A 25127-nucleotide genomic window follows, 5' to 3' on the forward strand; every position below is an offset into this window, starting at 1 on the left:
TTAAAACACTTTCTGATGAAAATGTTGTGAGAAAGTAGGACTCTTGGGAGGACAGAGAGAAATACCAGATAAGAGAAATATAAGCATTGTTTTATCAATGTCTCTGATTTTCAATAAATTAACAAATATTTTTTGTCTCCACCCCTACCTCGCCCCATCCTGCCCAGGTTGGATGCATGAGACAAGTGCTCGGGGCTGGTGCACTGGAAAGACCCAGAGGGATGGGGTGGGGAGAGTGGCGGGAGGGGGGATCAGGATGGGGAACACATGTAAATCCATGGCTGATTCATGTCAATGTATGGCAAAAACCACTACAATATAAAAAAAGAAAGAAAGAAAGAAAAATGGTGTAGGAACAATGTTACAGCCAACACAAGTCCAAGGTGCAAAATAGGGAATGTTAATCCAATGAAAACAGGGAAAGTTTTGGTAAGGAGGTACAGACTTAGAAACAGGCAAAAAGTACCTGGTATAAGAGTGAGAGTGGTATAATTCTCTAGGCATACTAGTAGAGAGGGGAGATGGCTTTCCTTTACTTTGATGGCTTCTGCATTCATGGAGAATCCAGGAATGATAAGAAGAGAAAACCCAGAGTTGATTTCATCAGACAGTTCTCGCACTTCCTTAGAACAACATCGGGAGAGCCTTGTAGATATCAGGGCTGTGCAGTATCACACAGTATTGTTCAGTGGCCCAGTAGGTACCTTTTAAGGATTTTTTTTTTCAAAAGAAGAGGTGGCTCCTATCTCCACAAACTTGGCTACCGATTTAGCCTCAGGAAGAGATGCCCATTTGATTTGAGGAAAATTGCCCATACCTCATCATAAGTCTCATATATAAGTATATGGGATACTTATATATGCAGTAACAAGGTCCACACAAAGTCAAAATGCTACATTAAACCGAATGAATCTGAAAGCTAGAGAATTTACAGAAGGAGTTCAAGTAATTGTCTCTTGTCTCTTTGATATAATATAACTATGATTCTTGATCTAGGCTGAGCAAGTTAAACACATGCAACTTCTAGACTTCAGCTGAAATCTCTGCAGAGGTGAGTTCCATAGTTCAGTAGGCACCGTGGGGATCCTAAGACACGTGTGAGGCAGTGTATTGTGCACTATGGGGTCAGACTGCTTGGGCTGAACTCCTACTTTGGCCTTCGCCAGTTATGTAAGTTAGTTACACAATTATTGTTGGTGTCCTTACCTAATGCAGGTAATAATGGAACTTATCTCTTATTATTGCTGGGGGGATTAACCAAGGTTACAAGCATGAAGTACTTAAAACTAGGTCCACTAAAATGCTTCAATTATTATCACAGTGAACTGGTTTTAATTCTCTCTCTCCATATCCCCAGTCCACCCAGTGACCAACTTGGGAAACTGGGTGGGCCTTACTCCTCTTGGCCTTGTATCTGCCATATGCAAATGCTCAAAGAATGTTCACTGAAGTCAACTGACTTGCCCAGCACCACTCCCAGTATCACTCCAGATGCACTTGCTGGATGGATCAGATTCAATTTTATTAAAAGTATAAGAACCAGAAAACTAAGGTTTGATCAAATTTGTCCTACAAGCATTTATTGTTAAAACTATAACTATAGAACAGTGTCCAATCCCCTAAAAGTTTATACCATCAGGTCTTAGTTCTATTGTTGAAAGCACTTTTAACATTAGAATCCTCTTCTAGACAGCTTTCTGGATTCATTGTTAAAATGAAGCTTCCAAAAGTTCCTTGTGTAACTGAATTGCTCCTTTTAGACATATATTGTTATAATTCAAATTCCTCATGTCTGTTTAGTTTGCATGTTTATTTAAGGCCTCAGGGTTTGTAGTCAGTCAACCTGAGATTGATAAGAGTTTCCCGTTGTTGAATACTTCGGGGTTTTTCCTGCGTCATCTCAGCAGGACCTTTACTATTGTTACTTCCTTGATGGTTTTAAACAAGTTCTTTTCCTCACATTTAAGAGATGAGAAAACTGAGGCTTAGAGAGTGTAAGAAACTATAAAAGCCTTTGGAGCACATGTTGTCAGCGCTCTGCTGATGCAGAGCCCATATCCATATCTGTACACATGAATTCCTTCTGTGACTTCACTCTCAACACCTGGCACCTGTCTCTCTGTCACCTGGACCTGCACTGGGAGAGCTGAGGGTCTCTAGGATTTGATGACCTCCCATGGTCAGCCCTTAACCACCAACTGAGGGCTGTTCTGGACAGCTTGAAACACTACTTTAGAGGAGACTATGCCAGATATCATCTCATCATTCAACCCTACCACTGTGGGATAGCACTGGGTATTGAATTCCTGCTTGTTTGTTTTTCTTTTTTCAGCCTTTCCCTTGTCTCATTTCTCTACTCTTTTTCAGTTTTCCCCTGGAATATTTTTCTAATAATCCACTTTCATTTAAACCCTTGTTTCAGCATCTGGCTTCTGGGCAACTCAAACTAAAAAATACCACACAACTCATAAGTGACAGAACTGGGGTTCAAACCCAGTTCTGACAAAGTTGGAGATCAGTGCTCTAAAATCCCTAATCTGGACTGCTTTTCCTGACAGTGGCAGAGAGACAGAGCAGGAATCAGAAGTGGCTGGTACAGAGACTTGCTTACTGGTCCTACTCCCTAAGCATCTCTGTACGTTCTCCAAGTACTGGCCAAGGCTATCTGACCAGCCTATCTCCTTTCCCCGTGGGAGTTCTTCCACAAGTCCCCTTTCCCCTCTGAAGGTCTAGGCCTCTGGTGATTGCTGCTGGCTCCTGTGATAGCCAAGGGCAATATCATAGAACCAGAGGGACATCGTGTATAATCAAAGCAAATGCAGATCAAACTGGGCTCCTAGCAACTAACGCAGAAATCAATCATCAGCCTACATGGTATTTACTGAATGCCAACCGAGGGCTCAGTGACCGACACAGTCCCTTCACATCAGCCTAGAATCTCAGTCTTTTCCTTCTACCTTCTGCTTTAAGGCATCTGTCGACTCTCCCCTCTGTCAAAAGCTTCTTTCTTTGGGTTTACAGCAACCAACTCTCAACCAACATGGTGGAGGGTGGTGGAGAAATCACTACCTTCTCCAAATTTGATGGTTAGGAAATAGTTTCACTTTAGATAACATCTCATGTTAATGAAAGTGCTACATATTTTTTTGTCTTTAATAGTCTTCTTTTTTTCCTTAAAGTAAGATTTCAAGACTTAAAAATACAGGCTTTCAGCATTCATCTACAGAAATAAGACAAGACAGGTCACCCTAGGGAGTAGCCACATTTTCTCCTCTCATAACCATCATGGCTATACAAACACAAGTTTGACATGTATATATGGCCAGGGCATGCACAGGAGTTAATCTAGTTAATTTCTATTCCTCGATAGGAGCTTTCCAGGAAGTCAGGTTTAGTGATAGCTACAAAGGGAGAGAGAGCTAGTCAACCATGCCTATGAAATTCAGAGCAAACATCCAAAGACTATGGTGTTGGTACGGCTAACAAGGGAAGTCAGGCACAGTCACAAGCCCACTTGTAAACTCAGCCCGGGCTGTCTAAGCATAGTACCTCAATACTTCACTGCATTCTCTACCCCAGAGCCTCGTCTGGCCCAACTGTGCCCTGACACAGGGCAAGGTTCTTTGACTGGTTCCCGCAATTCCTGACTGCTCTGCTCTCTTCACAATTCATTCATTGTTAGTTATTGTTAGAAAAAGCATGAAGCTTCTTTAATTTTTTATTTTAATACCAAAAACATTTTGGATTGGGGTACAGCCAATTAACAGTGTTGAGGCAGTTTCAGGTGAATAGCAAAGGGGCTCAGCCATACATATATGGCAGGTACTTCCTGCTTCAATCAAGGAAATAGCTGGGCCACTGGTTGGGCAGTGGAGGAGAAAGAAAGGCCCGGAATGTTAGGCAGTCAAAAGGCCCTTTCCTAAAAAATGAGCTCTCAATGTGGGGGAAGCCACTAGTATTCTTGCCTGGGAAATCCCATGGACAGAGGAGCCTGGCAGGCTACAGTTCATGCAGTCACAAAAGAGTCAGACACAACTCAACAACAACAAAGGCAAGGTAAACACCACCAATTCAATTTCCACTAATGTGAATCTATTAACATTGGGTTGAACAAGAAGTTCATTCGGGTTTTTCCATGGAAAACCCTGAATCAACTTTTTGGCCAACCCAATACTTGGTAACGCATGACTGTTCACAAGTCAAATATTCTGAACATTATTTCTCCTTCCACAAATTTGCAAGATTTTATTACTCTGCTGACAAAGGTCCATCTAGTCAAAGCTATGTTTTATCCAGTAGTCGTGTATGGATGTGAGAGTTGGACCATAAAGAAGGCTGAGCACCAAAGAATTGATGCTTTCAAACTGTGGTGTTGGATAAGAGTCTTGAGAGTCCCTTGGACTGTGAGGAGATCAAACCAGTCAATCCTAAAGGAAATCAACCCTGAATATTCATTGGAAGGACTGATGCTGAAGCTCCAATACTATGGCCACCTGATGTGAAGAGCTGACTCATTGGAAAAGACCCCGAGGCTGGGAAAGACAGAAAGCAGGAGAAGGGGACAACAGACGATAAGATGGTTGGATGGCATCACTGACTCAATGGACATGAGTTTGAGCAAACTCCAGGAGATGATGAGGGACAGGGAAGCCTGGTGTACTGTAATCCAAGGGGTCACAAAGAGTCGGACATGACTGAGCGACTGGACAACAACTACAAGATTAGATTACACAAAATACAAAATTTTTTCCTATTCAGGGATGAAGACTGTAGGATTTTTATCAAAATGACTGACAATTTTGAGAGTTTCATATTTTCAGATGAGCTCTCACTGGAAAACAGGATAAACCTGATATTTCAGGGATAAGGCAGGGAAAACTGATCAGCTGTCCATAAGATCGCTCACCAGGGTCTTTCGTAATCAAAAGTTCAATGTCCAAAGGGGAAGAGACAACTTGGATCTGGAATCTGAAACCCTCATGACACCTCTCTGTCTGTCAATATTTGAGGAGATTTAATCAGGGAGGTGGGGCGCAGATAAAGGTGGTTCAGGGGTAGGTGCTGGGTGACTGGTCCATTCAATGAAGGATGTTGGCCAGTGGCTGGTATTTGGGGTACAGAGTTCAGTCACCTGGGAAAAGGTTGGCAAGACTTAGACATGGCATCAGATGCCCAGGCATCAGTGGGTTGGGCAAAGTTCTGACTCTAGAGGCATCTGAAGTACAGAGCAAGAAAATGACTCTTCTGCCCACAAATCACAGCTTTGGGTCAGGCACAGGGAGGCTTGGGGCTTTCTGGAGAACAGTTTCTACAGCTGCACAGCTATTTCCAGACCCTTCTGACTAAAAAGGGGTCTAGATTCAGCCTCTGCCCTGGTGAGGGCTGGGTATAACAGAGCATTAGTGACAACTATGGACAATGACTAGGGAAGTCCCAGGTCAGGATTTAGAAGTTGATTTCCTTAAAGAAAATGAAGATTAAAAAAAAAAAAGAAAAAGAAAATGAAGATGTACTCTATGTCTCAGAATGTTACAGGATGGGGATGTAGGGGTGAACAAAACACTCTTCATGAATCTTTAGGTCTACTAAGTTTTAACCTGTAACTACTTACTACACAGAGTTTGCAGTGCTCATTTTGTCAATCTTTTGAAAACAAATTGCATATATTTCAAACTCAATCCAGAATGTGACACACAACTTAAAACACAGATGTCATGACAACTTCATTTAAAAGTGAAAAGTGAAAGTGTTAGTCACTCAGTCATGTCTGACTCTGCGACCCCATGGACTATAGCCCACCAGGCTCCTCTGTCCATGGAATTCTCCAGGTAAGAACACTGGAGTGGGTTGCCATTTCCTTTTCCAGGGGATCTTCCTGACCCAGTGATCAAACCCGGGTCTCCCACATTGCAGGCAGATTCTTTACCATCTGAGCCACCAGGGGAAGATACATTTAGAAGAGACGTGCAACAAATGTCATCTCTCCCACCCCCTGATCCTCTGCCACTGACTGCCCTTCTAGAATCCCACCCCTCTGTCCTGTGTCTTGGTGAAGTTTCTAAAAACAATGAACAAGATGCTGAAACAGTCCCTCTGTGTGGACACACTCCTCCATGCTCTAACACCTGCAAACTTCCTGTGGAGATGTAACACCGACACTGTAATTAGTTAAGGTGAAAGCCTAAGGCTGGTGAGTTGTTTCATATATAGAAACAGAGATTCCTGACAGATGTATCTGACAAAATATAGCGGATTCATTTTTGGACAGATTTGGGGAATACAGACCAGAGAAAACTGATTTCCAGCTAAGGTTTGAAGTAGCACTCCAGACCCTGGGGCCTCCTGGTCTGCATAGCGCTGGCCAGACAGGGCACCATGGAATCCTCTCTGTGTGACTGGCTGCCTCGGATTTCAGACAGTGTTTATGCCACACATCATCGCCACCTTGATGCTGCTAACTACAGATGAGGAAGGAGCTGTGCTCTGGGTTTGAGAGATGACCCTGTTGACATCATGTGAGAATTTCTTGAAGAACCAAAACAGGACCACGGTGCCTGCTGCTTGGGAAAACTGAGGGTGGCCCTTAGGCTGTGGCTGCCGGTGACTCTGCCTAATGACCAAGTTATAGACATACATGACTATAGATAAACAGGCAGTTCTGAGGAGCAGGGGATGGGCCCCAAAGATGTCTTTGTGGATGGCTCTGAAATGCCTAGAATTCTTTATCACTGAGTTTAAGGTTAAGGCTTTGAACTAAACCAACTCCGAGAAAGTAACCCAATGACTTAAAATCAGGGTGAGTAGAAAACCAGCCCCCACAGGATCTTCCTAAGAGGGTTTCCTAGGGAAACCTGGGTGACGGAGAGACCTGGGCCCCTAGCTATGGCAGATGACATCAGCCAGAGAGAGGCTGGCCAGGCCAGTCCAAGCCAGCGTGGACTCCTGCACACTTAAACTTAGGTGAGCCTCTGCTCGAGGCAGGAAACCAGGTGTGTGGGTGAATGGGAGCTGGTGGCCAGCATCATCAGCAAACACATTCTGTCCACCACATTCCTGACCCCACATAACAGGAGCCCGAGTGTGGGCTACTGAACCAAAGTGGTGTGTCCACCTGTGCATAGAAGCTCTAGTCCTGTAATGTTGGCATCTAAAGTGGAAGGCTGGACATATAGTCCAACACTGGCATGTGGGGCCTGAACGTTCAAGGTTTAGACTACTCTTGTGTGGTCCCAGTCCTTTTAATACTAATTTGCTAGGGTACAAACCTCATCACTCCCACGGCCAGGTGCTTCCCAGGGGTGAGTCATGTAGCTACTGTGGAAGCCTCATCAACCTCCCAGATTCTGCTCAGTGCATAGCTGTGCTGCCCTCGACTCATCCTGAGTGTATTTTATTGCATTCCATGAGATAAGTGCATACGCCAGGGGTGATCAAATATCTGGGGATATGTCAAGGTCTTGGGATTGAGTCATGAATGTGCAGAGACGACATGGAGTCAGGAGTTCAGGCCTTTGTTCCTGCCGTAGACCCTCGGGGCTCAGGGGCCAAGCCATATCCCAGACACACCACAGAGTGGGAGGAGACAGCCGTGGGCCCCGGGCTGGGCACAGGCAGGAGGGGTTCTGTTAATGGTCCAACAGACAGCTTGCTCAGACACTTTGTTGTCATCAGTCTCAGTGTCCCCCCACCACACAGCTGTCCCGTGCAAGTACCGCTTCACTCTTATAGGCTGAGCTGTACTCCAGGGCTTCACTCTGACAAGTGAGTCACTGCTGATGCTGGTAACATGAACTCAAGGTGCAGAAACTTTGAAATGGATGGGGTAAGAAATTTCTGCCAGGTCCCCAAGTCCAAAACCCACACGTAATTGGACTCCAAGTGCTCCGCAACATCTGTCTGTAACCCATCTATTTTTTTCTTTTTAACTACCACTGGCACCTTTGCATCATCTCTCTTAACCTATTACAACCACCTTCCTCCACATTCATCTCTCTCCAATTCACTTTTAATCTACTATGGCCATTGTAACTTTCAATCTACTACTACAAACATTGTCATTGTTTCGAAAATGACAGTCTAATAGTAGTATCACCCTGCTTAAAACTCTTTAGGGACTTTCCTGGTGGTTGAGTAGCTAAGACTCCATGCTCCCAACACAGGGGGCCTGGGTTTGACCCCTGGTGAGGGAACTAGATGTCACGTGTCATAAGTAAGAGTTTGCATGCAGCAATTAAAGATACTGCATGCCACAATGAAGACTGAAGATCCCTAATGCCACAACTAATACCTGGCACAGTCAAGTAAAATCATATATATTTTAAAAATCTCTTTAATAACCTCAGAGGACCACAGTTAAATTAGGTTTACTTGTCTGTCTTCTATAGCCCACGAGCTCCTTAAAGGCAGATAAGTAAATTCAAATTTACATTCAATAAAAACTTGCTGAAAGGCCTCATCACCCACAAAGGTCTCTGCATGTCTTCCATTGGCATCATCCAGGTAGATGAGACCGGAAGATCCATCATCTGGACTGCTAGGACTTGAACTCCAGCAGCTTAGCCATCTGTGATACACCAAGAGGACCAGGTAACATAGGGCTACTGATGTCCACAGCACCAGAAGAGACTAAGACTTCTTCTTGTCTCTTGAAGTAAAAGACAGCATGAATCTCAAGTGCCATGGCTTTCTCGCTAACTTCTAGGGTAAATTCAAGGAAAGCCTTGAACTGCTCCTTCTTGAAAACATTTTTAACAGGTACACCTTTTACTGTTTACCAACTATAGCCATGACTCTAATACATGGATGAAATAAATCCTGCATGACCTGAAGCTCCCAGGGCTCTGTGGGGCTTTGCCTGCAAGTGGGCATGAAAAAGAAAGGTTTATTTAGGAAAAAAAAAGAATGCTCTTGCCATTGGGTCATTATTTCCTATTGTCAGCAATTAGACCAGAGGCGTCTTTTCTTTCACAAAAGTGCTGTGTATGTTTGCATAAATTTACGAAAAATGTTCAAAGAAAATATTATTTGAGGGATCTTGGTTCCTTTGGGACATGGTATCTCACTCCTAGTGTAAGTTTTTTAATGGAATGATATTTAGAGTTATAGGATATTAGTGATGTGCTTTGTCTGCAAACCATGCCCTGTACACACACACACACACACACACACACACACACACACACACACACACACGTATGTATGTACATATGTTTTGGCCAAGTTGCACGACTTATGGGATTTTAGTTTCCCCACTAGGGATTGAATCTGGGCCCTGGCAGTGAAAGTGACGAATCCTTACCATTGAACCATCAGGGAATTCCCTATATATGCTATATATAAATACTACACACATACACACACACACGCAGAAAATGCACCACCATGAACACTTTCACCTGGCCTAAAATTTAAGAACTGTGACTTGCTGGATATGGTGTAAGCCTCTCCAAATACTACCCATCTCCCCAGCCCAACAAGCCTTGCCTTTTCCATGAAGCTTTTGCCATCTCTAGACCTTCTATAATTTATCTTGAATTCATCGACCTAAGTTTACATAGAAAGGGAATAATTACAAACACGGTGTTCACATAGTGTACACTCTGACCAAATTAATTATGTCTTCCACAAAGGAAGTGCTGAAAAAACATCTATTGGATGCTGTGTGTGAAACAGAACCACTCACTGCCTAGAACAGCGCCCTGCATGTAGTGTAAACCCAGTGACCAGATGACTTGCTCTCGACGTTTGCCGCCTATCTACACCTGAGCACTTCTTTTCTGCTGTTCCATCACCGTACATGCTACTTTTGCAGCCACGCCTGCTCTTAGCCTTTCAAATCTTAACGCAGTATTCTCATTTCTGCTGAAATAATACCAACATCCTCTGTGAAGTCCCCTCTACTTCACCACAGCTTGACGTGACTCTCCTCTCTTCACTCCTCTTAAAGACAGCATTTCAGGCCACTGTTTCCGTACATAACCACCTCATACAGTCATTCTCTATGGATATTCTTGATCTCTTAAGTCACGATAAATTCCTTGAAGGAAGAATCACTATCTTCCTCACAGCCCTGAGTTCAATCTTTAAAAATGAGAAGCTCTGAAGAAATATCCATACATTGAATTTGTTGAATTAAACTATTCTAGCCACTTTGATCTATTCTTTTTCAGAACATCTTGGTCATTTGTATTCATCACATAATCTAGACCTTAAACCTATCATCTCTCATTAATACCTACAGGTTCCTCACATCCCAGCTAGACTGAACTTCTTCACAGCAGGGCTTGCCTGCTCTCACCTGAGGTTGCTGAGGTCAAGAGGGTGCTCAATTGTGGACCAACAGAAAGAGCAGAGGTACAACATATAACTGGTGCTCCTCAGCAGTATGTTAATATCCATAACATCTTTATGCGTATTTCTCATTAAAATCATTATCACAGGAGCAACAGTTTTAAGGCAACCAGTTGACAGTTCAACCCTGTGAAGCCCACTGAAAATGGGGCATTGTTGCTCATTTCTGATTTTGGAATAAGAAATTCTCCCTGAGAACCCTCTTACATAGTTGGTGGGAATGTAAATTGGGGCAGTCACTATGGAAACAGTATGGTACTTCTTCAGAACACTAAAAATAGAAGTACCATGTGATCCATCAACTCCATTCCTGGGTATACATCTGGAAAAAGTGAAAACACTTATTTGAAAAGACACAGGCGCCCTGATGTTCACAACAGCATTATTTACAATAGCCAAGACATGGAAGCAACCCAACTATCTATCAACAAACGGATAAAACAAGATGTATATATGTGTTAATATACAGTGGACTATTACTCAGCCATAAAAAAGAATGGAATTCTGCCATTTGCAATAATGTGGATGGCCATGGAAAAAAGTTAGACAGAGAAAGACAAATACTCTATCATATCACTTATTTGTGAAATATAAAGAATAAAACAAATAAATGTATATAGCAAAATAGAAACAGACTCACAGAGAGAACTAGTAGTGAATAGTAGAGAGAGTGGAGAGAAGAGGGGTAACATAGTGATATGGGATTAATAGGTATAAACTATGATATATAAAATAGATAAGCCACAAGAATACATTGCACAGTCTGGGAAATTACAGCTGTAATTTTACAATAACTTTAAATGGAATATAATCTATGAAAATACCAAGTCACTATGCTGTACCCCTGAACATAATATTGTAAATGAACTTTAAATGAACTATAAATGAACTGTAAATGAACTATAAGTTTAAATAATATTTTAATTTAAAAAGTTAAATAAACTACCTCCAGGAAAAAAAAGAAATTCTCCCTAAGAGTAGGTATACTGCCTAGAGGACCAGATATAAAGACTAATATTAACAGCTTATGGATCAGAGACCTAGGAATACAACTTTTGTTGCCCAGACATTATTGACTTGAGTGTGTCAATATTCACTTACATAACACATCGCTAGCACAGGCGTCAGTTACTGCAAAATCCCCCAGTCAATCATGTATTAAGGATGAAAGACAGAGAAAGCAGCTATTTCAACACTGTAGCTAATACAATGGTGGCACTGTTCCGCACTTAGTTCTCATTAAATTTCCAATAGGCCAATTAGACGTAATAAAAAAATCCCCTCAGGGCCAGTATATTTTTAATGGCTCATCTACCCAAGCAAGAAAAGCCCTGCTCAAGGCTTCAAGTGCCAATCTTCCCTGGGCATGCAGATCCGCCATCTTCTACCAGGCTCTGGGCAGCTCTTCTTCAGGTGACGCTTCCCAGATCGCTTGCTCAGCAGCACCACCTCTTCCACTGACCAAACTAGATTCAGTGAATGGCTGGTGAAACTAAAGAAACATCTTTTTTTTTTTTTTTTCAAAGTCCTCTCTTACATTTTTAGTCTGCCTTATACAATGGGTGAAAAAATAAAGTGATCTGGGTACAATCCAGATCTGGCAGGAAAAAAAAAAAACACATGGCCCATGAAGGTCATCTGAGATTCAATTCATGTCATGTCAGGAGATCACTCTGGCTGAACCCATCAGATAAATGGCCAGAGCTGGCAAGCACCACACACCCACACACACTCGCTTATGTTCAAACAGGCTCATCTGCATCTTCTTATATAAACATCATACCCTGTCCTTAACAATCCTCAGCCATTTTAAGCTAAGAATTCTGGACTAGCCACATATTCCAAAGGAATTTTGGTTAGCCCGCTAAGAAAAAAAAAAAAATAACAACTTCTTTTTCCCCTTTGCTAAATTACTTAGTATGTACAAGTACTGTTAAACTGTAAGTACTGTTGAATATACAATTTGTATTTACTATAAACTTTGCATTTTCTTATTCTGTGCTCCCCACAAACAAAAAAACTCCCAAAAAGCAAAAAAAAAAAAAAAAAAGCAAACATAAAAGCAGCTAATTGTTTTGTTTCCTCCACGAAGTTAAAGGTTTACTAAAATGTCAAAGCAGTTGAAATATATGCTCTTTGCAGACTCTCTAGGTCAAAAATGTAATTTGAGTTCTAGTCTTTTTAGCCAGGCATACATTTTAAATTTACTTTAGAGTTCCTTTGCCATACTTTTCATTTCACAAGTCTTTTAAATTCCTCAAGCCTAGCCTGGTAGAGTGAAAGTCACCTTAATGAAGAAAGTAGAGATTAAACCACCATGACTTTGGAATGGCTCAGGATCTCAGCTGTAAATCTTTGGCTCAGAACCAGGGTCTAAAACCAGCCATGGGAAAAGCTGCTGACACGGAGCCTGTGATTCCCTCCATGTTCGACTTGCATAATGTTGACATTATAATGCCAGAGAGACCCCAAAATATCTCAAACAATTGTGACTTCTGTTCTATAAATATTTTAAAATTGTTTAAGGAGATAAAATAACATTTTACCCTTCTTGTTTTCTTAGTTTCTCTGGTTGCCCTCAGCAGCTCACTACTAGGGATTTATTTTTGGCTCGAAGGTCAGGGAGGACATTTTAAGGCACTACTTCTGTCGCTAAACTGTGTTTTCCAACATGAGTTGCCTGGTAAGTAGGGGAGCTGGCCGCTCTTAAAGCCACAAGTGACTGTCGTATCATAAAATAGGAGAAACAGATGATTCCTTTCCTTTGTTGAAGCTCAGGCAAGAAAAAAATATCAAGTACTCAAGATGATACTTTAAAAAGTCTCCCACTTCATTATGAGCATGGTTTTCTTTCAGGGCAGAAAAATCCTTCTCATTCCCTTTCATTACTTGCCTATTCCAGTTATTACTGTTTGAGCCCTAAGTTTGAATATATGACAAGTTTTCCAATAGGAAGAGAGTATAAAGAAGGGAGAATTACAGAGATGGCCAAGGAAATTTGTGACATCTGAGCACATCATTCAACTACTTCAGCTGTTTCTTCCTTCAAACTTAGCCAAACAGTAACCACCCAGTGAGTGAGAGGTGAACTTTATTTGAAATCTGAAATTTCCACTCTCAGAGAATATGATTAAAAGGCCTTACACATCTAAACTCTGGAAACAGGCTTTGCTAACCTTAGTCACAGATGAACTGAGTGATCAGTTGGTGAATAACCCTTCGGTGCAATTTCAATCTTTCTCCCAGAGCCTGAGACCAAGAGACCTGGCGTGCCTTCACTAGAAATGTCATCAGCATGATTTGCAGCATTTATTTTTGATGAAGAAACATCAGCTGCCAAAGCTGACTACTGTGTTCCTCCTAAAACATCCCCAGAGGTGTCCTCCTAGTGTGCAATTTTAAACCTACAACAGGTTTTCTATTTACTGCTACTTAAAACTTACCTCTTTTAATTACATCACCCAAAGAACTCAGATTTCACAAATAAAGTTCAGAGTGGTTTCAAAACACTGTGAATGGTAATAGAAAAGCAGAACTCACCTTCACTCCCAGAAAAAGCATCACTGGAGCCTGCCACTGCCAAGGTCAACAGCAGCTGCCAGAGATCCATACCTGTAGGACCTGCAATCATAACAAAGAAAAATAAAACTAAGCCAAGCAATTAAAAGCAGACCATGTTCATCAAAAATTTTTTAAATACTGGCTGAATCAGGAATGAGTTGACATGCACATCAGCTCTAGAAGGAATCTTCATAAGTCTTTCACTGCCCTAGAATCTCATGTTGTCATACTTTTCATGAGAACAAACAGCAGGTTGTAATACATTCTACTTCCGGTGGGTGCTCGCCTTGAGAAATAACATAGACACTAGATTTCCACATTCTTGCCAACAGCCATAGAATGACCTCGCAACAAATGACACCCATGCATTGCTTTCATGACAGGGCCAGCATGGTTCACTTTAATTTGATCTGGAAATAGGAACTTCTCAGCTGTATCGATAAGCAAGGGACCTTGGGCTGGACAGGCCAAAAAAGGAAAAACAAAACAACCCACTTCAGGCATAGTAAAACTTCTCCAACGGGTTTCCCAGTGAACAAAAGAGCTCAATTAACACTCAAAACACTGTGCTAATGAGCCATAGGAAGGAGGCTTAACTAGAAGGCTGCAGAGAGAAGGTGGGAAGTGGAAAGGAAAAAAACACCAGTGCTTCCAAGTGGCCTCCCCTGGGACACCTGGTGTCCTTGTGGGTTTTAGTTGCAGAAGGAATGAGGTCTCTGAAAAGCCCAGGAATGTGAGCACCTCAGACTCTAGGAAGGGTCAGTTTGCGGGCCAACTTTGGAATCCCAAGCTTGGCCACACCTGGGACCCTTCAGTGTGATGAATGGGGGGAACAGGTCAACATGCCTCAGCTAGCACACACCTTTACCTGAAGGAAATGAAGCTTCTTTGTAATAAATAAACCAGATGTCCACCTCCTTGATCTCTAAAGAGACAAGTTTAGGCTGCCTTAAAATGAACTCAGCAGACTGCCCTTTGGAGAGCTGTTGCCACATCTGACGACTAATGCCAAGTACTTTAAATCTTAGCTGCAATATTTCCATAAAATTACAGCTCTTTACAAGTTATTGAGGCAGATCTGATCATCATACTGGGAGCTCCATTGGTGTCTTTATTGGACTTATTTTTATTACATTCTTGACAACAATGTAATAGTCCTTCTATTACCCCTAATCAAACTGAAATGATGAACACAGATGATTGTTTTCACGGGTAATGGAAGGCTTTAATCCAGGTAACGGCTGTGTAATTCTGAATAGGTATTAAATGTCTGACGCTCTACATTTTCATTTCTAGACAGTGGGTGATGCCACATTTTAAAAATTCTGTATCATTTTTTTATGTTCTCAAAACATTTAAGAAAACATCTCTAGATGAATGGAATCTCTCTTGTGTTCCCACATGCATGAGAACAGCCCTCACACAGTGCCCCAAGGGTCATTCATAGGATTGAGTGTGACATCACAGAGGAACACACTTTGCCAACAGTGAGTTCACACTAATGTGAGTTGGGGTTATTATGACACCTGTGTTTTAAAGTCTTAATCTGGAAGGCTACGGGCTAATGGCTTTGCATCATCCTCATCCACTTTCTCTGAGCCTCTCTCCCAAGATCCTTAACTCCCAGATGAACAGGCCATTATATTCATAATTTGAGGTCTCCAGCAGAAATATTAGTTTGGCCAAGAAGTTTGTTCGGGTTTTCCCATAAGATCTTATGGGAATACATAGATAGGCTTATGGGAATACATAAAGAGGCTAAAAACAAACACGTTATAGGTTGAAAATGTTACCCTCTTGATAGCTAGGTACTTCCTTTAAAGTTTTATCTCACAAGTCTTTTTTTAAGGAAGAAAAGCTCTGAGGGACTGGCCTCTGTATCTAGTGCCAGGTTCACTCCCCATGCCTTACCACACTGTGTGGCAGGTTAAAGAAGCCTCCCCTGGCACATGCTTTCCTGACGTCAGGTCCTAACAGTGAATCCCATTCTGAGGCAGTCCTGTACACCCCGCGACCGAACAAGGATATGAACAGGTTCTCATTTCTCAGAAGGATGCTTCCCTGGTTTGGAAGTCACCTCTCCACACTTCTCAAAGAGTCTTGCCAGATGCTAGAGACAAGTGAATTTTGCTTCAGATGAAATGTAGTTGGCCTCCACCCATCCCCAAAACTTTTGAAAGCTGTTGCCTACAAACGAACTCCATTTCCCCCAAATAAGGAACTGATGATCACAACAATTCCTTTAGGAGCCAAATCCATCTCCAGCAGGCCACATTCTATCTCACGAAACAAATCAGAATCCACAAAGCAAAATGAACCAGAAACCTGTCGGCACACCCCCACAGCAGAATAGGAGGTTATTCAGAACAGCTGTCCTCGCACAAAGAGTAGTCCACAGCCATCGAGAGCAGAGCATAGGGACCCCTCAACTCTAGGGTTCTAACAAGGGGTGGGAGCAGAAAAGAAGATACAGCAATGTGACTGGATTCCAGGAAGGGCTAAGTGTTTCCTTAGAGATGAATGCTCCCCTTCCACTGTTGCTGGCTCAGGGGGGATGACTGCGAAAGTGGTCCCCTGTGTACTCCCCTCCTTTCCACTCCCCTAGTGAACTCTCTCTAATGCCTTCACATGAACAGAGTGTTAGTTGGCCTGGGCTGATTCAACTGTAAGCTTCTCCCTTCAACTATGAGAGCTCTGCGTGGCAGCTTCTAGATGAGAGGATTCTCTTCCATTAGGTCCTGAAGGAGATAAAATGTCACTGGAGAGGAGAGAGCGCCAAAACACGAAGTTTGGTACTTTAATCTACCAGTGATGTGCCAGATGTGAGCAGGAGAAAATCCCTTTATTTCCCTTTCCTAATATAATAATCTAACTAGAGGCAGGCATTGTTCAGAGGCATCTATTAAATTGTACCTTAGTCTATAGGGTTTTTGAAGTTCGCAATATTTTCCTAGGGAAAACCCCTCTCTACGTTTCTAATATTTATGCATTCTTTGGCTATAGCCGCAAGGTATGATTTTCACTGGGGTGGGGGAAGAAGGAGCTGCTATTCTTGCTTCAGGGAACTCACACCATTTGGAGCTCAATGAGCCTGAGGCATTTTGCCTGTTCCCCCTTCCTCAAGGAAGAGCCAGTTGAAAAGCCCTGTGATCCAGCTGGCGTGAGTTTTAATTCTGTAAACTGCCTAGCAGAGGAAGCCTCCAAATCACAGTGTGGCCAATGATATAAGTTTTGTTCCTTGGCTATAAAATAGTCCATAAACACATGAGAAGAGACGGTGATTAAATACAATATTTTTTCCCAACATGTTATAGCCAACTCCAGGCAAAGGAAGCCATTGGTTCAATTCTCTTTCGTTTAAAATTAGCAAGTATTTGTTGAATCACCAGTACCTGCTAGCATTATTCAAGGCACTGCTGCTGCTGCTGCTAAGTCACTTCAGTCATGTCTGACTCTGTGTGACCCCATAGACGGCAGCCCACCAGGCTCCCTTGTCCCTGGGATTCTCCAGACAAGAACACTGGAGTGGGTTGCCATTTCCTTCTCCAATGCATGAAAGTGAAAAGTGAGAGTGAAGTCACTCAGTCGTGTCTGACTCTTAGCGACCCCATGGACTGCAGCCTACCAGGCTCCTCTGTCCATAGGATTTTCCAGGCAAGAGTACTGGAGTGGGGTGTGATTGCCTTCTCCTATTCAAGGCACAATGGAAAATATAAAAGCAATCAGAATCATTGAGAAATCACTATTTCTCAAAGATACAGAGAAATGAGATATCCACACAGAAATGATGAGCAGCAGGTCAATTTAAAGTGAAGATAAGACTACTTTGCAAAGAATCCCTATGTCATCTTTATTAAAAGTAATAGTAAAAAAGATATAAAGCCATACAGGAAAAAAATGTGCTCATTTCTGGTTAGTAATTTACCAGAGATATAATGAACCACTACCCAAAACCACCTACACCCTCTGATTTGCATCATGTACTTAAAAGGAAAAGTCAAAAAGCATCCTTAGAAGTGTGATAACATTTTAATAAATGGGAGGAGTAAAATAACAGATTTAGGAGCTTATAGTCCTGTCACAGCCAAGTTAGGAAGAATATCAAAATGGTAGCTGAATTAATGAGAAATAAGTTTCCCCAAATTTCTGTTTTACTGATCTAGTGATTCTGCTCTGCAAAAAGTGAAAGAAAGAAAGTGAAGTGGCTCAGTTGTTTCTGACTCTGCTACTGCATGGACTATAGTCCATGGGATTTTCTAGGCAAGAATACTGCAGTGGGTTTCATTTCCTTCTCCAGGGGATCTTCCCAACCCAGGGATCGAACCTGGGTCTCCCGTGCTATAGGCAGACTCTTTACCATCTGAGCCACCAGGGAAGCCCTGGAAAAAGTTAGGGTTGATTAAAAAAAACCCCAACAGTAGCAGAATTATTTATATTGCAAAACCAAGACTCCAGGTAGATAACCTAATAATGTGTACTCTCTGATGCTAGTGTGATTACTAATGAAATATTGCAAAACTGAATCTCATTGATTTCCTGGTGAAGCTTTTCTAAGAACTCAGCACTGAAAAAGGAAGAGGTTCATCCAAAAGGGTATTTTAAATAATCCATTCTAATTAGCTTCAGGCATTTATTTGAACAGTTTGCACCTAGAGTTCATGTTATTATCTACTTTTTGGTGATGGTCATTTGAAAATCTGTCAGACACAAAATGCCTTAGGTCAATTTATCTCCTTCCTATCATTGAGGGAGAAAAAAATTCACAGACTATCCCCCATTGATATAACTACTCTTGCTGAAATTTCTCTCCCTTCAGGGATTCGGTAGGGAATACAAGATGGCAAAGTGATTTAAATGGATAAGGTGTGGGGTGAAAAATCCTTTGGAAGTGGTATATATAGTAAGTCTCCATTTTTATTTAAAAAAATAGAGCATATATGGTGGGTATTAACACTTGTGCTAATTTAGTTACTACCAGTCACAACCACTGAATATTTCAAATGTGGCTAACACAACTGAAGAATTAAATAAGTTTAATTATACTTAATTTTGATTAAGTATACATTCAGAACAGGCTGCGTATGTAAACCTTCTTCAACAGTACATTTCATAAGATCTAAGTACAGATCAAGTATATTTCATATGAAAAGTTAGCATCTAAATTGAGATGTCCTGTAAGTGTAAAATACACATGGACTTTGAACTGCTGCTGCTGGGTAAGTCGCCTCAGTCATGTCTGACTCTATGCGACCCCATAGACGGTAGCCTACCAGGCTCCTCCATCCCTGGGATTCTCCAGGCAAGAACACTGGAGTGGGTCGCCATTTCCTTCTCCAATGCATGAAAGTGAAAACTGAAAGTGAAGTCTCTCAGTCGTGTCCGATTCTTCGCGACCCCATGGACTGCAGCCTACCAGGCTCCTCCATCCATGGGATTTTCCATGCAAGAGTCCTGGAGTGGATTGCCATTGCCTTCTCCGTGGACTTTGAAGGTTTGGTACAAAAGGACACAAAATATTTCAATAATGTTTATGTTGATTACATGTTAAAATCATATTTTTGGACTGTTGAATAAAATATTAAAACTACTATCCCCCATTTAAAATAATTTAGCTATAGAGAATTAGTTAAATTACATATGTAGCTTGAATTAATTTTATATTCCTATTTGACAATATTGATATACACACTTTATGGCTTGTATGTCTGTACCTGCATTCAGAAACATTAGCTGTTACAGGAGCATATCTGCTTTCATAACAAAAACAATACAGAAAATAAAATTATATATGTATAGTGACATATGATATCATAATGATTAAGTCTTTAGCTGCTGCTGCTAAGTCGCTTCAGTCATGTCCAACTCTGTGAGACCCCATAGATGGCAGTCTACAAGGCTCCTCCGTCCCTGGGATTCTCCAGGCAAGAACACTGGAATGGGTTGCCATTTCCTTCTCGAATGCATAAAAGTGAAAGTGAAGTCGCTCAGTCGTGTCCGACTCTTCGCAACCCCATGGACAGCAGCCTACCAGGCTCCTCCGTCTATGGGATTTTCTAGCCACAAGTATTGGAGTGGGTTGCCATTGCCTTGAAGTGAAGTGAAGTTGCTCAGTCGTGTCTGACTCTTTGCGACCCCATGAACTGTAGCCTACCAGGTTCCTCTGTCCATGGGATTTTCCAGGCAAGGATACTGGAGTGGGTTGCCATTTCCTTCTCCAGGGGATCTTCCCGACCCAGGGATTGAATCCAGGTCTCCCACATTGTAGGCAGACACTTTAGCGTGTGAGCCACCAGGGAAGTCCCATAGAGAAGGGAAAGGCTACCCATTCCAGTATTCTGGCTTGGAGAATTCCATAGACTGTGTATAGTCCATGGAGTCCCACAGAGTTGGACATGACTGAGCCATTGCCTTAGGTCTTCCCAAATGCAGAATGATGGGACAAAAGATTTACTGAAGACTTAGGTATGATTATAGTTATGGAAGCTTTTTAGGGTACCCACTATGCCTTTGTTTACCTTTAGAAGTATGACAATTCACAGTGTATCTCTCTTTGACTCATAGTCAGTGGTGTACTAATATCTAACGATTGTCTCTCTGGAGTAATAACTTTAAAAGGGCCACAGTTTGTAGCATTTGCCAATCTCTGTGATATAAATACCTCCACTAAAGCTGATTTTAAGCTACCAAGTCACTTAACTTGGATTCACTGAATCAATGACATCACTAAATGTAGATTCACAAGTTGGTATAAGCTGGACCCAGCATACCACCAGCTGGGAAAGTAAATGATGCTCTCTGGACTCCAGGTGAGGTAACAGGTACAAAGATTAAATGACCTGCTGACGTGGACACAACAGGTAGAAAACAGTGCTACTGAGTGAGCCCAGGACACTTGGGTTCATCTGATGCCACCCATTCCAAGTCAGATGGCTGTATGTCATTAATAATCATTGATACTTTTCCAGGGCTATAGAAATTACTGTCAAACTCTATCATAGATGCTATCCTTGCCCTTCAACTACAGAGGGTGAGCTTAGGGCTTTAGTGCACAAGTTCTGGAATGAGGTTCAAATCCTTGCTTTACCAAACCTCAGTTTACTCTGTGTGTATCAACACTTGCTATTTATTACACTTTCTGATACTAGTGATTAAGCAGACCATTTTATGTTTCCATAGGGTTGGGAGAGGGGCCCTCATTGTAGGTCCTGGAATGGAAGCCTAGGATGTGGTAATGCTGGCCACACAATAGGTGAGACTCCCCTCTTCAATCAAGCACTTAAATCACATGAATGTCCAGGGAAGGGGAAGGATCAACATAATGTAATGTGTGTATCTCCTAGGATAAGCAGGAATGCTGCTCACTTCTGCTTAGGTGTGCAGGCAAACTGCATACATACATGGAGGTGGGAGAAGTAATCAGAATAAAAAGTTTGGGAATCCAGAGGTTGATTTTCCCCTTAATCACAATCTCATCTACTGTAAGAATATTATATGCTGCTGTTTACTGGATCCAGATCATCTGTTTCATGAGTGATGGATTTTTACAGTTGAAAACTGGGTAGATGAATTCTAATAATAAGATGCTTGGTTTAAAGCCAGGAATCTTCCTGTGAGAACACAGAGAAGGCAACTGGGTTACAGGAACCTGGGCTTCCACCCTTTTCTTTCTGGAGGAGTGAAAGAATAAGGGCCATTTCAAGACCAAAGGCTTGGTGCTTCCCCTTTCCTAGTAAGCATGGGCATTCTGTTGGGAGTGGACCTTTCTTGGAGCATGGGACATCCTGTTTGAATTCAGCAGGGCCCGGTGGCACTTTGAAACCCCTCAACACAATAGCTAGACCGATGGATGACCGTCAAACTCACCCAGCCTGATACACTCGGTGCATTGACTGAGCACGAGGCAGGTGTAACTCTTACATGGAAGAGAAAATCAGTCACATAGGTGGGTGCTTATTTGAATAGCATGTTCCATTTCTTTGTATATCTTACAGTATTGCACCTACAAAGTCATTTTTTCTCCTAAATAGAATTTGAGAAAGCAAACCTCTTACTGGATTTTTGGTTTCTCTCTTTCCATGAGTGGCTTTTTTTTCCACCCCCCCAAAAAATCTAATTTTTATTACTGTGACAGATCACACAGAATATGGAGAATGTACTTTAAACAAAGTTGAAGATGCTGAAGTTTCTTCCAAGACTCTCAGATGGAAATACAGACTTTGTTTTACCTAATTTATTGGAAATAGATAAGTTATTGAAGATCTAATAGGATGAAGTCTTCAAATAACAAAAAATATTCAGTATCTTGGTGAGATATAATTTGACAATGATTTCGACCATAACTCAGAGTATTCAAGGAGTCACTCACATACCTGGGTCACATATAGAGCAAATGTTGGAAGAAACTCTTTTTTTCTTTTATCAAGTCCAAAATAGTGAAGTTGTTGTTTCAGGGTAAACAAGTTGGGAAACCAAGAGTGAGGCAATATGCTCTCCTGGGAAATGCATGGCTAGAAAAGGAGTCAGCAATCCTGTGCCCTGGATGCAGCCCAACGTCGCCCCATGTGACGGCTCGGGCAGTAAGTTCATCACTGCGGGGCCTGTCCCCTCACCTACACACCACACCAGGCCTCTGTGATGCACCAAACCCCGTGCTGCGCCAAGTAATAAACAAGTGCAGGTGCAGAGGCTTCCTCCTGTCCTGAAGCTGCCAGGCTCCTCGTCTTTCTCGTCCTCTAGCTGTGAGCAACCTGGAGGCCACAGTTGTGTGTGACTCACGCTTTTATCCCCAACAACTAGCCCTGGACCCCACAGAGGAGATGCCCTTCCAAAATCTGACAGTGAATAAATGTGCCAAAGTGAAAGTGAAGTCGCTCAGTCATGTCTGACTCTTTGTGACCCCATGGACTGTAGCCTACCAGGCTCCTCCGTCCATGGGATTCTCCAGGCAACAGTACTGGAGTGGGTTACCATTTCCTTCTCCAGGGGATCTTCCCAACCCAGGGATCGAACCCAGGTCTCCCGCACTGGAGGCGGATGCTTTAACCTCTGAGCCACCAGGGAAGCCCATACCTTATTATTTCATTCATTCCTTGCAAAAGATCCTCATTTTAAAATAGGGAAAACAAAAGTTTAGAGGTGCTTTGGAAGTGAAGGGAATCCCACAAACTCAGATGGAATACTTCCAGGTATGGATTGGAACCTTCTCCAAGGCCTGTCATTGCCTTTCATGCTTCTTTGAAAATGCTAAGCCAGGCTGACTAAACACACAAGTAGGGTACCAGTAAGGCAGGCCATACTTCAGAAAGCAAGAGAAAGAGAGCAAAGTCCAGATTTAAATCATGGACAGGGACAGGCACTATAGTATTTCCAGTACTGAGGGCCTGTCAAGGACGGTGATAACTCATAAGTGCTGACGTAGTTTCTTTAGGAGAAGGATATTCATCTCTATGTCTCAGAGATTCCGAGAGCACCTGGTCTACTTTTAGGTACATTACTTAAGAGCTATGCGGTGTGCCCTTTCCATGACATGAGGGCATCACCCGCCTCTTCGGAGCCTATATTATAAATAGAAAGAAGTCTATTTGGCCAGACTGACTGGCTGCCAGATAGATGGCAAACACAGGGCAGATCAATGTCACGTCTCATCGCCAGGAACTTTACAATACACCATTTCACTCTTCAGATCATGGAAGGTGTAATAGCTTGATGTGGACCATCCATTGTTAATAGCTTTAGTAGAAAATGCTCTCCAAGAGAGCACCTTGTCACCGAAATATAATGCCAGCCACAAATGCCTGCCGTCTGTGTAATTTTAAATTTCCTCATAACCACATTAAGCGTAAGAAATAGATAAATTTTAATTAATATCCTAATTAACCCAATATATCCAAAATATCATCTCTTCATCATGTAGTAAATAGGAAAAGTATTGAGATATTTTATGCACTTCTCTTTTCCCACACTGAGTCTTTGAATCTGGTGTGTATTTCACACTCACAGCACATGGCAACTGGCACCAGTCACATTGAAAGTGCTTAAGAGCCGCAGGCAGTGAGAGGCCACTGCACTGGACGGTGCAGTTCTGAGCCTCTGAGACCGGGGAGGTCCATGTGCCCAGCCCCCGGCTACTGCAGGGTGTATCTGTGTAGACCAAACTGCTGAGAAGAGACTTTTAAACATATTTTGCAAGGTCCAATAATTTCTTAAGGTCCTAGAAAGAGTTTTTCTACTGAAGCGAGAAGCAGGCTTTTATAGACCGTAACACTCATTTTGCATGTAATTACTGAGCACTGAACTCTACAAATAATTAAACCATAAACCCAGCAACAGATCTGTCACTAGGTATGGGACCTTAAGTCAATCATTTCACACCCTTAGCCTTTTTATTTCCAAAAGAGCATGTTGGGAGCATATCAATAATTCTTAGCCTTGATTGTGTATTAGACCTTACAAACAAATGCCCTGGCTTTACCATAGTATCAAAGGTAAATGGGAAATTTGGCTTCCCAGGTGACACAGTGGTAAAGAATTCACCTGCCGATGCAGGAGATGTGGGTTCGATCCCTGGGTGGGAGAGATTCCCTGGAGTAGGAAATGGCAACCCACTTCAGTAATTTTGCCTGAAAAATTCCATGAACAGGGCAGTCTGGTGGGCTACAGTCCATGGGGTTGCAAAGAATCAGATACAATTGAGCACGCATGAGCAAACTGAAAATCAATGACCTACTGCAAGTCAAACGTGCTATGATTTTGAAGTCTGTGAAAACAGAGTCCAGCTGTTCCAAGCAGCCTCTATGGGTGCTGCTTGAGGGGTGATGGGGAGGGTGAGGGGGAGAGTAAAACATTATTCTCCCCCATTCAGCTGACCAATAAACATAATTTTTAAAAATAACACATAACCAAGGGGTTTAAATGCTGAAATATGAAAAGTAGGATCAGAAAATATTAACCAATGAAACTGCAAAAGAAAGAACATGTGTAAACAGAAGAGACCAGTCATCCACAGATATTTGATCACTCCAATAATGATATAACATGATTTCAAAGTGTTGCTGATGAGACTGGATAGGTAGAATGCTAAAGAGGTCCCCCGGTCCCCCAAAGACAATCATCTCTGGTTATTCCACCATTAATCTAGGTACTGCACTGGTGGGACTTCACAGATGTTATTAAGGTTACAAATCAACTGACTTTAAAATAGGGAGACTATTCTGGAT

At 42.2% G+C, this 25127-nt stretch overlaps 1 protein-coding gene and 1 non-coding gene across 7 annotated transcripts in view; both read right to left on the minus strand.

The window, feature by feature from the left end:
• The window catches only part of GHR (growth hormone receptor), a 307318-nt gene that overhangs the window by 153153 nt on the left and 129038 nt on the right, over positions 1–25127 (minus strand). For 4 of the 6 annotated variants that reach the window (XM_061129867.1, XM_061129865.1, XM_061129866.1 and 1 more), the window contains exon 2: positions 13891–13971. In XM_061129867.1, coding sequence (XP_060985850.1) covers positions 13891–13960 — 70 coding nt within the window. In that variant the 5' untranslated portion in view covers positions 13961–13971. Of the gene's footprint in view, positions 1–13890; positions 13982–25127 lie in introns of those variants that run through there. The other 2 variants (XM_061129864.1, XM_061129862.1) reach the window with 2 other exon arrangements.
• On the minus strand, positions 22900–22971 carry TRNAW-CCA (transfer RNA tryptophan (anticodon CCA)). Its single transcript has one exon. It is a non-coding gene; the product is annotated as a tRNA-Trp (tRNA).

This window comes from Dama dama, chromosome 25, assembly GCF_033118175.1.
Source record: "Dama dama isolate Ldn47 chromosome 25, ASM3311817v1, whole genome shotgun sequence".
Lineage (NCBI taxonomy): Eukaryota > Metazoa > Chordata > Mammalia > Artiodactyla > Cervidae > Dama > Dama dama.